The sequence below is a fragment of the Castor canadensis genome, chromosome 11 (genome assembly GCF_047511655.1).
Source record: "Castor canadensis chromosome 11, mCasCan1.hap1v2, whole genome shotgun sequence".
NCBI classification, from domain to species: Eukaryota; Metazoa; Chordata; class Mammalia; order Rodentia; family Castoridae; genus Castor; species Castor canadensis.
Genome location: NC_133396.1, coordinates 119,770,024 through 119,787,207, shown reverse-complemented (window position 1 = coordinate 119,787,207; position 17,184 = coordinate 119,770,024). Strand labels below are relative to the sequence as shown.

Below are 17,184 nucleotides of genomic sequence, written 5' to 3'. Positions count from 1 at the left end.
CAGAAATCTTTTGTCCTAATGTACACAAAGCAAATTATTTTGGAAAGCAAGAGAGCACAATTAGATATAAAACTCAGCTGTATTCAACTTAAAAATGGCTCTCTTTTATGACACATTTAAATTCTGAACCTAACTTTTATGTGCAGTTAGATTTTTCAGCAGACCTAGCCTGCACTCTAGCTATTTTTAACTCATGATTTTTTTTTTTCCTACACATACATCGGTCCTTTCAGTAAATTTTTGATATCTTGTGGTTGTTAGTCTTTTTGGGTAGTAGAATAATAACATTTGGGGGCAGGTGGAAGCATGTTTCTTATATAATACATTACCAGATGGATATAAAATTTAGCAATTAAGTTGGCTGTTACTAAATTGAGGATTTTGAGCAATCGTCTTGATGACTAGAGGTTGACATTTTAGTATCTAAGCCCACTCCAGAGACTACCATGTAAGTGCCAAGTCCCAGCTATGGTAGAAATATGTTTTCCGAGGTCATTCTCCTCGCCAACTCAGGATAGTAATAAAGTATTTGGTAAGGAGAATTGGAGCACAAGTATGAGACCCTTGTGTGGTTACACAAGGAGTCTCTTTCCACACTGAAAAAGGAGACATCTTGGGGAAAATGGAAAAGAAAGAGGTGGTGGTCTTAGATTTGAGTCTTGGCTTGGTTGCTGATTTCACTTTAGCCTTCAGAGGTCTAAAATTCAGTGCACTAGTCATGAAGTTAAACCATACCACGCACTGTGCCTTTTAGATACCTTGCAAGTAGACAAGGCGCTTTGGTCAAAATGATTGGAATTTAGCTGTTGGTGATGAAAAAGCAAAGTAAGGAGACACAATGGCTTGGATGGTTTTTCCCTTCTCAAGAATGGCATCTTTCAGAAATTCACACCAGCCTATTGTCTTTTGCAGTTCAGAGATCTCTGAGCTTCATTTTGAAACAAGTAGTAAAGAAATAGTGATTGTGTTTCTCTCTCTTCTCTCTCTCTCTCACACACACACACACACTCATGTGTACACACATAAAGCATGCATGCCCATGTTGATGAATATTTGAAGCCAGATTTCAAGTCCTAAAAGTCCATACTAAACTCTTGTTCATAATGCCAGTTAATGTTTTTTTAGCTTGGACTCTTATTATAATTATACCTTTTTTAAAAAAAGTTTGGTCTTCTAGGAGAAAAATCTTTTTGATTGCTTTAGCATCAGCAATGTTCATTTTCTCTCTCTCTCTCTCTCTCTCTCTCTCTCTCTCTCTCTCTCTCTCTCTCAATCCCCTGAGGAATTTAGAGGATTTGAATGGAAAGAAGTTCCTTCTATTTCTAAATATATGAAAGGCTGGAAAAAAAATGTAGTTGCTTCTTGTGTATGGAATAACTTCTCTGGTCTCCTATCAATATAAGATTCTGCTGAACAGTGATAGAGCAAAACACCCATGTTTGCCTAAAATGTTAGTTCTTTACATCTGGAGTTGTTTCTTTTGTGTTTGCTGAATGATTGGGCCCTCTTGTTGCAATTTTAATTGCATTTTTCACATTTTGCCCTTCTAACTTTTTTTGCCCTTCTGGTTCTTTCTCCTCTACTATATTGTACTGTTAACCATCCAGCTCATTAATAGATTATTTCATAAGAAGAAGAAAATAGACAAATCACTTTTTCACAATTCTGAAATAACTGAGAATCTGTTTGTTGGTATATTGGGTCCACTTTGCTCCTGTCTCTATCTCTGAATGACAATGAGTTCTTCCCTTGATTTATCTAACTATACAAAGGTCTACTATTCTACAAAATTATTTTGTCTGTTCAGGTATAGGCAAAATTCTTAAGCTTTGTCTGAAGAAACTTCTTAGGGCTACAGGGCCATATTTGGACATGTTGTACAACTATCTCTAGAAAAGATCAGTAGAAATGAGTAGAAGTGGAATGAAATGGCACCACTGTGATTACATTGTTATGTTTTTATTTTTACTTGGTGGTTTTCCAGAAGTTGTGGTAGTGATGTTCAGGATCAAACCCAGCATCTTGAATATAAAAGCAAGTGCTCTACCTCTGAGCTACATCCCCACTTCTAAATAATTTCTTTTTCTTTCTTTTGGTGGTGCTGATGTTTGAACTCGGGAGGACTTTGCTCTTGCTAGGCAGGCACCCTACCACTTGAGCCACTCCACAAGTCCCAATAATTTAATTCTTAAAGAATGCTTATTTCCTGCTCCAAAAGGTATCATCTATTTTTTTTGAACAAAGTAGCCAAAATAGGAACTATTAAGAATATCAACTTATCCACTAAATCCATTCTAAGTTGAGCACATTAAACATATATGTTCTAAATAATAGAGCACTTTACCTCATTATCCCCTCTGTAGGAAGGAAATTGTGAATGTGTATGTGTTAGACTGAATGTCAGTGCACCTGGTCAAAGAGTTCATGTCTTGGCTATAAAAAATGTGTTCAGTATCTTTGCAAATGAATCTATTTAATCAAATATTAAGTTTTATTCAAATTCCAAAAGAAACAGCCAGCCAATTGCTTTTCTTCATGATGTTCCTTGTCATTCATCCTCTTTGCATCTCAAGAAAAATAGCCTTGTTCAGGCCTCAAACATTTGCATGCACCCAATTAAAAGACAAGAGTCAGATTATAAGCCATTAAGATGTGCAGGTGAAGACATTGAGGCTGTTCTCTGTAACAGTCAGCCTTCCTGTGCTACTAGATTTTTAGGAAGAATGTTAAAAGATACTTGAAATTTAGAAAGGAAAATTATTTAGCAATATAAAATCAAAGTGCAACTTCAAAACATGGAATAGAAACAAATTTCTAAAATGTGATACAATCCACAAAAAAGTTCATCTTTCACACTTTTTAGAAGCCTTGTGCAGCCTTAGTAATTGTATTAATTATAGTGAAATGTGTAGATTAAAGACTGAAAGACTATGGACTCTCCACCATCCAACCTCTAGGACGAAAGTATAAAGTATAAGTGATTTTTTTAAAGGAATCTCCATAAACTATGCATCCCTGTGATTATGTCGAACTTCATAGTAGACTAACAACTCACTCTGTCACTTTCATTAAATGAAAGAGTGCATCTTTTCTCCCCATTTAAGGCTTCTAGGGAAAGGTTCTTAGAAATAGCAAACCAGAGAATAAGGAGAAAACTAAAATTCTTTAGAAAGTATAATAGGCACAACCATTTGCTTGTAGTTGCATCATGTATCATATAGCCACAATCCTGTGATTCAAATGGAAAAAAGGAAATTTCTTCTTCCAGCTTTTGCAACCTATTATTCTTCAATTTGCCTTTTGGCTGCCTTGGCTGTTCCTCCTGCTGCTGCTGTTTAGGTAAGGCTATATTGTGCAGGGTAAACAGACAACGCGTAGATTCTCAGGTTGTTTGTACACCGCGTTAGATTCAGCTGCACTACCCTGCTTCTCTGATCTTTTATATTCCTGAGCAGATGTCTTTCATTAATTTATGGATTTATCATCTTTTCTTTTTTTTTTTCCTTTTTCTTTTTCTTTTTTTTTTTACACCTGGCAGCTGTCTCAAGTTTCAGCAGTTATTGTCTATTTTGCATTACACATAGAATTGAATGTCATCTGTCTTCACAAAGCTATGGCTAAGAGAATTGAGGCAAAGCCACATGAGCTGCTGGGACAGATCTTGTTTGCGTTCTATCCCCCTCAGCCCACCCCCTCCCTTTACCTCCTTAATATTTATTTGTGCTCATTTTCTTTCCTGGCCTTGAATGGAGCTTAGCTCGTGTTCAGTACAGCTGTATGTTTACTGAATCTATTCCATCATGAGTCATTGTGCGTGTGTAAGTATCCAGGAAACAGCTAGTGCTTTCTTGGAAGAACAGTTGCTTTTCAGCACAAGCACTTAAAAGGGAAATTAACCAATTGGTCAGTTCAGATTTATTTTGAGGAGAAAAAAAGGATTATCTATCTGTTGGCTTTTAAATGTTTCATTAGCTATTTTTAATAGTTTATTAGAAACATATATTTTATGGGAATTTTATCTTGATTACACAATGAGCAAGTGATAAAGATTTATTCTATGTTCCATTTTAACTGATAGATTCCAAGTATTACCAACAGGAAACATTTTGAAGCAAAAATGAACTTGAGATATCCAAATCAGATTTTTTTTTCATTAAATAAAAAGCCTCTAAATCCTGATCAAAACATAATGGATATTTATTTTTTAAGAAATAAAAAATAGCCAAAACATTTTAGCAAAATTTAGATGAATAGAAAGCTTTGGGAAGTTTTGGTAGCTCTGTGCCTACAGAGAGCAAAACAATTTGTCTTTTGTATGTAATCCAATCTTGAAAGATTGGGGACTTAGAATTCAAAAAATATATGAGGTTGTTTTAATGTAGCTATCTGAAAAGAAAAGATTAGAACCCAAATCTGTGTCTATTTGTCGAAGTTTAGACTTGCCTAAAACTCTTATCACAAGGCAATAGGAGACAGCTTGCAACTATTATTTCACTTATCCATTTGGACAGATGGTCCTGAAGTGTGCCGGGCTCCTTTAGTCTTCTCGATCAAGTCTAATGGAGGTTACTGGAGGGCCTTTCAGCTCTTTCCTTGGCACAAGAAGTATGTCAGTCATAAATTATCGTCTTTGTAATCATTAAGGACCTCAAACAAAAACACAAGTTCAGTTAAGCTGCTTTGGCTTACAGATATCAAAATCAAAATTTCTTTCTTCAGAGTTTATTTTCAGTTAAAACACACACACGCATACACAGGCACAGGCACAGGCACAGGCACAACCACAATACTTAAATGTTCTGTGTATGAACCAAGGTGATCTTTTTTCTTTTTAAATGACATGGAATGTGAAAGAGGATGTTAATTGGACAAATTCTCTGCAGAATATTTGGTTAAATACTCTGTTATAAGTAGTCAAGAGCTTATCAATATTAACTTGATTATGCATCTCTAGTACCTTTCTGATTCCCCTCCATTCTTTCGATTAGTCGTGCCACACTTAATTGGAGGTCATTAGCAAACCTTTGTTTTTCCTAAATGTCTTATTTATCTGACCTTTCTTCATAAGGTGTGAAATTTTAGTTGGGTAGCTAAGGATGTGTGCGTGCACAAGCGTGCATGGATAGGCACATTTTCTTTTCTTTTTTCTCTTATTTTTCTCAGACTCTCCTTTAAGAGAAAATCCTTAGAGAAGCTTCTAGGAAGGACCCTTAATTGACCTTGTGGGGGACCACATTGATTTTCTCCACGTGCATCTTCATTTCTGATAAATTATAAAGCCATTAATTTGCTGAGGAAATGGCAGGGCCAGGCTGCGGCACAGATGTGACCAGAGCCATCCCAGCTCGGAGTCTGCGGAGAAGGTGCCAAGAATCTGGGACAGAATCAGGAAGCCTGGATTGTTATGGTTAGCTTCGGATTCTCTTGGGAACTGTTTTAGTTGCCGCTGTTTACAGATCTAAAAGGTAATGATGTTTCCAGATAAATAGGCCTTCTTATTTGGGGTAAGTGGCCATTTATTGATCTGCTAACCCACATTTATTGATTTGTTAGCCCCAACTACTGTGTCACTCTCAAAGGAGTTAACTATAAATCCAGGACAGGCAAATTGCGTTTGGTTTTGGACCCTTGCTTTAACAAAAGCGACACCCCTCCCTGTTCTCAGTGCCAAAACTACCCCTCCCAAGTTTGAGTTGTTGTTTTAAAGGAAACAATTAAAGGACATAATAACGAGATAGGAAGAAATCAAGTCAAGAAGCCTTATTAGATTAGCACTAAAAGGTAAAATCTAAAGACTGCATAACTGTGTTCAAAATAACACTCAATATTTTTGCATATGTCATTATAATAATTTGATGTCAGCTGCAGAGTGTAGAGAGAAGAGCAAACAACGCACTGTAATTGCAAAGAAGGAAAAATGTCTTATGATAAGAGTCGTGCTGTCTGTGCTGGGTGCATTTGTCCACCTAGCAACAGGTGAATGTATGGATAGCATACAGACATAGCAGGTGAGGGGCGGGGGGGATGCACAGGGAGCTTGGCCCTCCTCACTGGGGCATCATCAAGAATCTGCAGCTGAATCATGCATCGTCCCCATTACATTTGGCAGTTCTTGACAGGTGATGGGCATTTTGAGAAAATGACAGTGGTGGATTCTACAGCTGGTGCAGTAGACCTTCCAGCACTCCCAGGGCTGCTTGGTGGGCCTCCAGATGTTCTGAGGGTGCATGGAGAGGGGGAATGGAGGGATGGGGCCTAGTGGTTTACGGAATTTTTGGCCTTAACCAATTGCATCCTACATGCAGGAAGGACTGTCACCCAATCACTTGAAAAAAGCAAAGCTCATGTTCTTTTATACCCGTTATCCCAGCTCCAATATGCTGAAGACCTACTTCTCCGATGTAAAGGTAGGGACATTTTTTATTATTAGGTGTTTTTCTTCATTCTTCTATGTATATAGTAGTGATTTGAACTCTCAGAAGTTAATGGAGATGAATGTGTTTATTAATCTACCTGTGTTGTAATTGATTGTACTTGTCCTTTTGTCTACTGTGCTAAGCAAAGATGCCATTTGTATTTTAAGACCAAAGGACTGGTTTCTAAGTCACATGGGTTTCCAGCGTAGTCTGGGAAACTTAGCCCCTGTCTTTACATGTTTCAGTTGCTTCCTGGAAGAAATTTCCGCTGGTAATGGATGGATGTGCTTTAGAGAATGTTTTTTTCTCCTTCCCTGTGCAGCAGTAAACTGTTTCTGTTTTTGTTTCTGTTGGTTTCCCCATATTTGTGCCGATGAAAGCAAACTCTAGCACCTCTTTTTCCCCCTGTCAAAAAGGAGCGTACATTGAAATTCTCTATGCAGTAGCTGCTTAAAAACAAAAGTGATGATTGTCTCTTATTTACAACTTAATTTGTTGTTGATGTAGAGTACACTGAGCATAAGGAGAATGAATAAAGTGACAGATTCAGGACACATTATTCAAATGAGGATATGAAAGCTGTCGGCCTACAGCTGCAGCCTCCCTCATTCTACAGAATATGGGGACCTCCTGGTTCTGTGTGTGTGTGTGTGTGTGTGTGTGTATTTTAAGTAATTGTTTGCATCAACTTGATGTTGTGTTAATCATCAGTAACTTTTTTAAACATAGATTGGGTTTTGATGGTGAAAATGACATGCGTGGTGTCATTATCAAGGAGCTTGATAAACATTACATTAGCTGAGATTAGTTTATTAGGGTTGGGTGGTTTTCCCCAACCCCTCCCCTGCCCACCCCCACATGTACAAGTTCTTATTTCTGCCATTGAGACCTCACAAGCTGCCAAAACATGCTCGCTCCTCTCTGCTCCCCTGCACACAGCTTGTCTGTGCTCAATACCAAAGTTGTGTCCCTGTCCCCATTTTGCAGGCCAACTCACTTCAGTTCTCTATGCTGTTGTTTTATTTGGCCTTATAGGAGAAGTTCTGTTTTCTCTCCTGTTTGCTTTTGAATTGTGTATCAACTTCAGCCTTTTATCTTTCTCCTTCCATGGCTGTGCTCCTTAAATGGAAGGCATGATTTCTCCTCATCCAGTGCCAACTGACTGGGCAGGATGGGGAAGGCAGAGAAAGCAGGAAATGTAAAGGACTGGCTAAAAACCAGTAAGCACACAACAGGCGAGTGCCACAGAAGGCTAGGAAAAGGGCTCTGGCTTTGTGGTGGTCAATCTAGAATAGATTGACTGAAGGGAATTTGTCAACTGGTTGAAGACTAACCAATTTCTAGAGCCTGCTAGAACCTGACAGAGGTGGTCTTCCAAGGAATCCTCCCATCCTCACAGCGCCTTTGATTCTAAGAGGGGGACACAGAGGAGAGGGAAGAAAGAATTGTGTGTGCCACATATGTGTGTGTATGTGTGTGTCTGTGATACCGCCTTCACTCCTCTTAGTATAGTTACCTGTGGTGTTGTGACAAAATTCTGACAACACCTTATTTATAAAGCACCTGTCATCCAGAAGGAGGCCAAAGAGCTTTACAAACTGCACACATAGGGATCACTCACCCACCATTGAAATGCAGCCACCTGGAGGGTGGAAAGTCCAGCCATTCTGAGGCAGCAGCATGGCCCAATAGTAGATATAAAGACTGGAAACACTAATGTTTTTGTGTGTGCATATGTGGGGTGGGAAAAAGGATAAGACGGGGAAGATTATTGATCTGTAGTTTCATAAAAACTATGTAAATACAGACCCACATAAAGCTGTTTCCGTTCCTTCAGAATATGTCTAATAAATCAGCTTTACAAAAAACTACCCACTTTGTATATTTATTGTCATAAAATATCTGAGTGAATATTTTATTTCAAAAATCGCTTGTACTCAGATCGTAGATTCTAGCCATACTAGAAGAGAAGCTGTTAAAGTATATGTGAGTCTGGCTAAATAACAATTATCTACTCTAATGGAGGGGAAACAGTAGGACATGTAATACAAAACAGAAAATCACTGAAGGTCAGTTCTCTTTCATTTTTTGAATGAATTATACATTTTTAAATTTCCTAATTGGTTTTATTTGGCTACTAATAAATTAATTTGGATTCCCTGAGCTTATATTGGTAAGAACAGAAAGTTATGCATAGAAGGGTAAAGTCTATCTAAGCAAGATGTTCCCAAAACTTTCTTAAAACAATGGCCAAGCATTGTTCCTTAATGTTAAGGATGATTTTGAATGTTCAATATTATATATGTATACACACACACACACACACACACACACACACACACATATACATGTATGTATATATTATGGTATGCTATATATTATAAGTACTTATGTCTATATAGATATATGTAAATGTGGGTATTTCTTTGCAAATCAAAAAAGCTAGATATTTCTCTACCTATGAATACACATTCCCAAATTTTATTTTGGAGGCTTCAAGAAACCACTACAGAAATGAGAGAGCCCAGGAAATTGGGAAAGGGACCTTAGGATATTTTCAGAAATGAAACCATGTATCAGGTATCTTGAAAAATACATAGCATCTGGGGACCAAGTGATACTTGTCCAAATAACATAGCCTATACTTGATCTTATACAGTTCCCAATTCTAGTAAAACAAATGTGTAAAAAAAAGCAGGAGAACATCATGAGCAGAAAATGTTTTGTTTCATGAATAAGATGTAATCTAGATCAGGTCATCAAAGCCACAGATAGAGGACAGTGCAAAAGGAAGTTGTAAGCCAAGCCAGGGGAATGTACCGCCTATGTGTTTCCCCCTGGGCAAGGCTACAGAGCTTAAATCTCAAGTGACTTCCATTGGGGAAGGAGGTAGAGGCTTTTCAATTATCTGGGGAAGAAAGAGGTTGGAGGAAATTATACACAACGTAGAGATGTTGGTGCAATGGTGGTGGATTCTGAGGCTGAACTTTAGGCTGACTTGGATTAGCCCCTAGAGTAAGAATCTCAACAAAGTTCTGTGTTCTCATGGAGAGGCCAACTTCATAGCCTCACAGTGACATTTAGCCAGACAAAAAAGCTCAGCTCCTCAGGGCTTCAAATCCTTTGAGAAGGGCGAGTGCACCATGTGAGAGAGATGCCAGGGGTGCATGGGCCGCACTGCCTTCCTGTTCAGTACTGGGTGCTGATTTTAATGTATAAACTAATAACTCCTAGGCCACTAAGTACAACAGATTCAGTGTCATTTCAGCTTTGAAGAACAGACGCTCACAGCCTTTCAAGCCGGCAGTGTTAAATGATGTATCTCGTCCCCTCCACCCCTTGAGTCAACTGCTGCCTGGCTGGATTAAGGTGTCAGGTTGATTTGTTTTATACATCTTTTGACCATGCTCATTGAATATTTAGGAAGTTTCTCCAGCCCATATTGAGGCTGAGATGTCCCGTGGGAAGCATTAATCAAAGTCACAGAGACCCGTACACTGTGGAAACACAGCCTCTTTATTGTAGCGATTAGTTTCTGCAGTAACACATTAACACACTACAGAGCTTGCCTTTATAGAACAATTGATCCTTTTCTTGTAAGCCACTACAGAACGCGGGAAATTAACTCTTTAAAGTTGAACACTTTTCTTCCCCCAACATGAATATCTGGAAAACAGACAGCTTGCTTTTGCTTTTAGCCAGGAACCAAAAAGGGAGCACATTTCAGCTCACTTCTGGTGGAGGGAAACCCTGCTCCTCCAACGGTGGGGCTGGTCATTTCGCTTGTCTCGTGTTTGGGGAGTCCGTTGTTTCTGTCCATTCTTTCTCTCTGGTATTTCCATTCTCCAACAATAAGCTTTAAATCTCCCTTTATGTCCCATTCGTAAATAATGGCAAGTGCACTTACTTTTTTGTTCTCCCCCATTAGGTCATTCATGACCATTCTAGAAAAAAAAATACCCTTCTATTTTTTCCCCTCTACAGTACTCTTGTCCATATGAGACAATGTCTTGTAACAATGCAGAAGCCTAATCTCCATGTCAAAGCAATTTTCATTCCCCAGTGCACAGCCTGCTATCATTTTGTAATGTTTTGTTTCTTATTCTAAAAGAATTAAAAAGGAACAGTAAGCCGTCACGGGGGCCTCTAGTCCTTATCTCAGTGTCTGGAAATTTGGACAGTGTATTTTACTGCTGAGATAAAATGGAAAGAACTCCAAGTTCAGCAAATCGTAATGGGTTTAAGTTCTATTGAAATCGGCAACCAGAAGATCAGATAACGGGGGTCCTTCAGTTGTCTTTTTAATCGGGTTCCCCGCGAGGCTGAATAGAGACAGAGCAGACACACAGAGTGAAAATATAATTCTTGGATAGGTTAAGTACATGTTTGAACTCTTGCAAGCAGAAGCGATTTGCTGATGACTTAATCATTTTCTGGTCAATTATCTGTAAGGGCCCTTGCAACTCCATGGCAATTATGAAGCAAGTTGGCCTTTTGGGAGAAACACCAGTCTCCCTGCTTCTGTTTCCTTGTTACTTCCATTCTCTGCCATAAATTTTCATTCATTTATTATCTTTCTAGTATAGAAACAACTTTCTGTGTAGTAATTACAGCCCCCATGCACACTTTAGCTGTCATCTTGTTGGAGTCTGGATGTTCTCATGGCCAGTGTTTGATAAGTGCTTTTTGTTGATTTTTGATGAATGTACATCTTTTTCTGGGGGCCCAGGAAAGGGAATGCCTGTGATGACAAAAGGCAGGGGGTGTCTGTCAGCCCGCCTGATATAAAGCTATGGATTTATTGGTTTTGACTTGGCAAGTTGAGACACATCTGTCCTTTACATGAACAGGGGACTGTCAATAAGGATGGTAACATTTGCAGTGCATCCAGGAAGACATCTTCATTTCAAAGGTCATTGGGAAACCTTGGTAAACAAAGTTTTAAAGCCTAATCATGTTATAGTAACTTGGCATTTTAAAAAAATGTATTAGAGGTTCTGTCTAGGCCATCTGTGTACTGTGTCTTAACCACACCTCCCAAATGGCATAGATACCAATGGAAGGGAGCATGGGTCCTATCCAAGCTGGCTTCAAGGAACAGATGAACAGGTACCAGGAATTTTTCCCTAGGGATGGATAGGGGACCAGACCTCACTAGAAATTAATACTGTGGGCAAACACTAAGTGGAATCATAGCTGGAAGGGCCTGGGGATCAACCATTACCAAAAAAAAAAACCAGATTATTCCTGTTTTATTGGAAAGTCATTTTTCTGCATTGAATGAGGCTATCATGTGACAATATGAATCCTCATTTTTAAAAAAGATGTGGAGCTGGGAATGTACTTGGTGAAAGAGCACTTGTCCAGCATGTGCTGGATTTGGTCCCTGGCAACACACACACACACACACACACACACACACCCAGTATCAGCGTGTATCATCCTATGGTACACTGATGTGGGTCATCTTTTGTTCTTGAGAGTAACAACTCTTCCTAGGATTCTGAATTTCCCAAGAACTATGCAAAGGTGCTGGGCATGGTATACATGCATGCAATCTCAGCACTGGAAGAGGCTAAGGCAGAAAGATTGAGAGTTCAAGGGCATCCCCAAGCTACATAGTGAGTCTCTGTCTCAAAACACCAATGAAGTATATTCATGTGAATTGCTCTACTGAAAGATGGACAGTTTTTTAAAGAATAGATGTTAAGGAAAATAGGACCCTGGTGTGATTTCCATTTTCAATATGTTTTATACTACTTTGTAAGTATGTTATTCCTCTTGCCACAATCTGGTGGGAAATAAATACATACTTTTTCAGGTAAAGAGGGGAGGGGAACTTTAAAAATGCTTCAGATACTTAAATAAATGGACAAAATGGCAATATTCTTACCCTTTTCAACATTTAAATTTAACAGTTCAACAGATGCATTACTTCCCAACTCATCAAGTGGTTTAGCAATTTCCGTGAGTTTTACTACATTCAGATGGAGAAGTATGCGCGTCAAGCCATCAACGATGGGGTCACCAGTACGGAAGAGCTGTCCATAACCAGAGACTGTGAGCTCTACAGGGCTCTGAACATGCATTACAACAAAGCAAATGACTTTGAGGTAGGAACTAATCTTCAGTTTTTGGTCATCTCCGTTTTCCTTGTTTTAAGACATTTATTGTCTCTAATGACGTCCCCAAAGCTGCTTTTGTGATGGTTTCTTGCATAAGCCCAAGTAGGGTAACAGGGGAAATAGCAATGAGGATCTTCTGGTCAGAATCATGAGGAGCTGACCACTCCCACTTCTGGTCCCATTCCCTGGCTCCTTGACTTGTGTGGAAGATGCACTCTTCCAAAGAAGAGAGGGGCAAGGAGCAAATGCAGAGTCATTTCTCTTCGAGGGACTTGCTCCCTCTCCAATAGGCCTTTTTCGTAGCTAGGTTCTGGGATGTCATTGGAGCTGATGCATACTATGTGCAATGGTGGCTACAAAAGTTGTTTCTAAAAAGTCTAAAAGAGATGGGTGCATGGCTCCAGTGGTAGAGCACCTGCCTAGCAAGTACAAGGCCCTGAGTTCAAACCCCAGTACTGCAAATAAATAAATAAGCCTAGAAATGTTGATGGGGGGAGTAATTTCATGCTTTTTAGCTTCAATCAATAGTTATTTCCATTATGAAGAAAATGGCATGAAATGCTACTAGATATATATCAATAGCTATCCATCAACATCTTTTTTTCTTTCTTCTACTTTTATCTCTGTGTTGTTTTAGGAGGAGAGGCTCACTTGCTTATTTTGCATATGTGTACCTTCCCAAGCCTGTTGGCTTTGTTCATACACTCTTAGACATGCAGCATGCACTTTCTAGATACACGCAAAGCAATACGGACGATTCCCAGGAAGCCATGGCCATGCAACAGTGAAAGACATGAGGTTATGAGTAAGGCATTTCTTTATAGGCTAATGCGGCCTCTCAGCAAAGTTTTCATCCCCACGTGATGACTCTATGAGACAACAGAGCAAATCTCCCAGCAGTCACAAAGGCATTTTGCTGAGCCCTGTGGGCTCAGGCAACAATAGTTGGAGATGGGAATGTGGTGAGAGTTCTGTACTCAGAACCCCAGCTGAGGCAAGCTGACAGGCTACGGCTTGACAGAGTTGGTCCATTTCTTGTATCTTCTTGGCTAGATGCTGTGCCATCCTGAGAGTAGGAATTTTAATCTGCTCCTACAGGTATCTTATGTTAATAGTCTTGTTTTTCTCCTATAAATAAGTACCTAGGAATAATCAGGAAGTTCTTAATGGTGAAAGAGAAGGGGCACATGGTCTGGTTTTGTCAGTAAAGGGCCTTGACACCTAGTACCCTTCTTGCTCACCCATTTCATTTTGACCCTTCTTTTCACTGTCCTGTGCAGTACAGAGCACTGATGGTGGTTTATATAGAGCTGCGTATGTGTTTAGCATTCAGAAGGTCATGGTTTTTCCTTGAAAGTTAAAATAACTTGCTCTCCAAGATCAATATATTTCTTGCCAAACATATGTTAAACGAAGTTTTTCTTTTGATGAACTCATTTAAGGAAGGGATTTAGGGTGTACTGATCCTCTATTTTAAAACCTGTCTCAGTTGTTTACGATCTGGACAGAATTCAGCAAATTTTACCCAAGGCTGGAGAATATGATCTTCACTTTTTAAAGAAATCTTATTTGTAGCTTCATTTCTTTCTCCCTCCTTTCTAATAAGTCTATAACTCTATACCCTATGTAATAATTCACTACTGTGTGCTAGCGAATTATTTACATTATACTGTGATATAAATATTCACCTGGCAACGTACATCAAGCTTCATAAAAGATTTGCCCAAGATTCACAAGATGACATCTGCACTTGAGCTGTATAACGTACTCAGGGGAACAAATCCCTGAAGTGCACATTAGGATTTGTGGGGTTGTTTAAACCTTACCTGGTTGGAATTTAATCTCCTACTTTCAGCACAAGGACCAGAATGACACAAACAGAGGACACTGGCATCAAGAAGTACCCAACAAGCAGCTCCATTTAGCATCATCTAAATCCTCCATAATATGATTAACATCTGATATTTCTCTCTTTGTGAATCATATCCACTTGCAGCCAGGCCACCTCTCCTTTATCTGCAGTGTCTATTTTAAGACTGCTGCACTGCAAGGAGAATGGGGCCTGGGCAGGAATTTTTGTCACTTCTCATGTGACTTGGGACAAGTTATTTTGCACTATTCTGGGCCTGATTCCTCCTTCACTAAAAACCAGGCTCTTTCCAGAAATGTAGGAGGCAGGACTCAAGAATGTGGTCCTGTCTACTCCTCACACATGCTCACACATGTGTACACATGTGTACTCACTACCACATGTGATACCAATGTCATGCCATGCTTTTTCATTTAGGCCCTCCATTGGGCACATTTACTTACTAAAGCTTCAGATAAAGGAATCCCTCCCTTTCCACGCTATTGGGCATGGAGGTCACTGCTTAAGTGACATGCTTAAAAAGCCACCATTCTTATCATTGTAGCTTTACCAGTGTGGGCTGTGGCTGTGAGCCAAAAGTAGCCCCAGCTCCTCTAGACAAATACCTCAGCTGATAGCACGTGTACTGCTTTGCTCTTACATTGAAATTTCTCCTCTTAAGATCGAGTAAAATAAGCCCGTAGTTTCAATAGGCACAAGTGAAGAGGATGGCAAAGTGAAGACCCTGTGCACCTTGTTTCTCTTTCAGTTTTTAAGTGGAGAAGAAACGTGGTTGGGAGACTGAAGTTATGTCTACTTAATGTTCAAAGATCCAGTCAATTGCAAAGGAATATATTAACCCACCTGATTATTAGCTGGTCAAATAATAAAACGTCTTATTGTTTGCATTTTTATATTTCTCAATCAGTTGTTTATAGCGATAATAAAATAGCTAATATCTGTTGACTATTTACTAATGTCCCAGGCATTCTTTGAAGTGTTTTACCAATATTAACTTATTTAATGTGGCTAATAGTAACGACACAGATACTAGCAAAATAACAAGAAATGCTTCAGTTTGCCTAAAGCTCTACTGCTTTCAAGTTATTCTGAATGGGTGGAACTAGCAGGGAAGGAAGAAGGATTTGACGAAGAGGCTCTGACTCTCGTTTCTTCCTTGGGACTTTTTCCTTCCTTTCCTTCTCATCTCTATTTCTTGTCTGTTTTGGGCTCTCTGCCCCATCTTTGCCTCTGTCATAGTTTGCTGTGGCACCTCTGTCACTGCTTAGTCCCATCCCCCCTTCAGCCACTGCTGCTGATGGCTCTCAAGGCTAGAGAGGTTGCTGACCCCTGGCCTGCGGGAAAATAAAGCAGATGGAGACAGTTTATCACTGGCAAGGAGGGAGTGGCTTGCAGCTCTCTCCTTTTCAGGACCCTGCGTTTCCTGGCCTTTATGAGTCAGGACCTTCTAAGTGACAGGAGAGCTTGCTCTGCCTTTTGTATCAGTTTACACAATTGCCAAGATTCTTGGCACAGCATCCAGACTTAGGGTGGTGAGAGTTTGAGATGACCCAGGAGATGTGGAAGAAGACACAGAAGGGGGGAGAATGAATGACACTTTTAGCTTGTACTAAAGGGAGGAAAGTTGACTCCATGACCGAGGGTGCAGTGGGGCATCACACTTCTGAACGTAAGTTTGCAGAGCTATGCAGGAGAGGGGTGTGCAATTAAGAGATGCATCTTTCACTCCTGCCTCGCACATTTAATGAGATTGGCAACAATAAATTTGTCTTTCCAGGTGTTATGGTATATATTTCCGTGCTTCATTCTCACTTCACTTTGAAGAGCTTCCAAAACCAATTTTTTTATGGGGAAGGAAAGAAGGTTTGGCATTCTTTCCCAGTTTTTAAATCATAGTGATACTTCTGATGTTAGGGGCATATAAGCTGGATTTTATTGGGGTTTTTTGTTTGTTTCCCTCACAATTGGAGTGGGGATGGAAGGGTCTGATCGCTGTCAGGTTCTAAAGCCAGTTCTGTTTTGCCAAGAAGTCAATTAGAGCAACTGATTTATGTACCTCACAAAGGTTAATTGCATTATTTAAGAAGTCTGAAGAGCCTAGGTATGACTGCATATCCTAGGCTGGGTGCAACATTCTAGAACTAAGAGAAGGAGAATGATCCCAGAGGTTGGGGATGGGATGGCCTGAGTGTGAGTTGCACTGTTTCTCAGTCTGAGTACCATGAAATTGCTCACCCTCCCTTCCCCCACAGTGGAAAGCCAGGCATCCATTGGAGGCCACTCAGTTACTAGTCATTTACCTACAGGAAGAAGTCCAAGTTCCCAGTAAGAGTGACTAATCTCCCTCGCCCTCACTATGGCCCAGGTTTGGGTGGAAGGCTTAGAAATAAATAGACTGGAACTTGATTCATTCATAGTGGGCTCATAAATGCCACTTCCTACTAAATTGATATGTGGAGCATCTCACTGGGCAGGTGCTCTATCACAGAGTCTGTGGGTTTGACATTTTTCTGGTGACACGTGACAGGCAAGAGAGGTACTTCCACAGACCTCTTTCCGCATTTTCTCACTTCCTTCTTGAAAATAGAAAAAAGCAGCATCCTTCTTATAGAACCCCCCACAAACACACACACTTACTGAATATGTTTTGTGTGCTGGCCGCCTTTCCCCACCCACTCCTACTTTCAACCGAACCACGATGAAGAAGATTTAATATATTTGGAAGTCTTTCATTCAACATTGTGGTCTTTTTAAAAGAAGAATGAGGACAGGT

At 39.7% G+C, this 17,184-nt stretch overlaps 1 protein-coding gene across 8 annotated transcripts in view; it reads left to right on the top strand.

The window, feature by feature from the left end:
• The window catches only part of Prox1 (prospero homeobox 1), a 55,652-nt gene that overhangs the window by 14,778 nt on the left and 23,690 nt on the right, over nucleotides 1-17,184 (top strand). For 7 of the 8 annotated variants that reach the window (XM_074048346.1, XM_074048347.1, XM_074048341.1 and 4 more), the window contains exons 3-4: nucleotides 6,302-6,407; nucleotides 12,335-12,529. In XM_074048346.1, coding sequence (XP_073904447.1) covers nucleotides 6,302-6,407; nucleotides 12,335-12,529 — 301 coding nt within the window. The remainder of the gene's footprint in view (nucleotides 1-6,301; nucleotides 6,408-12,334; nucleotides 12,530-17,184) is intronic. The other variant, XM_074048348.1, reaches the window with a different exon arrangement.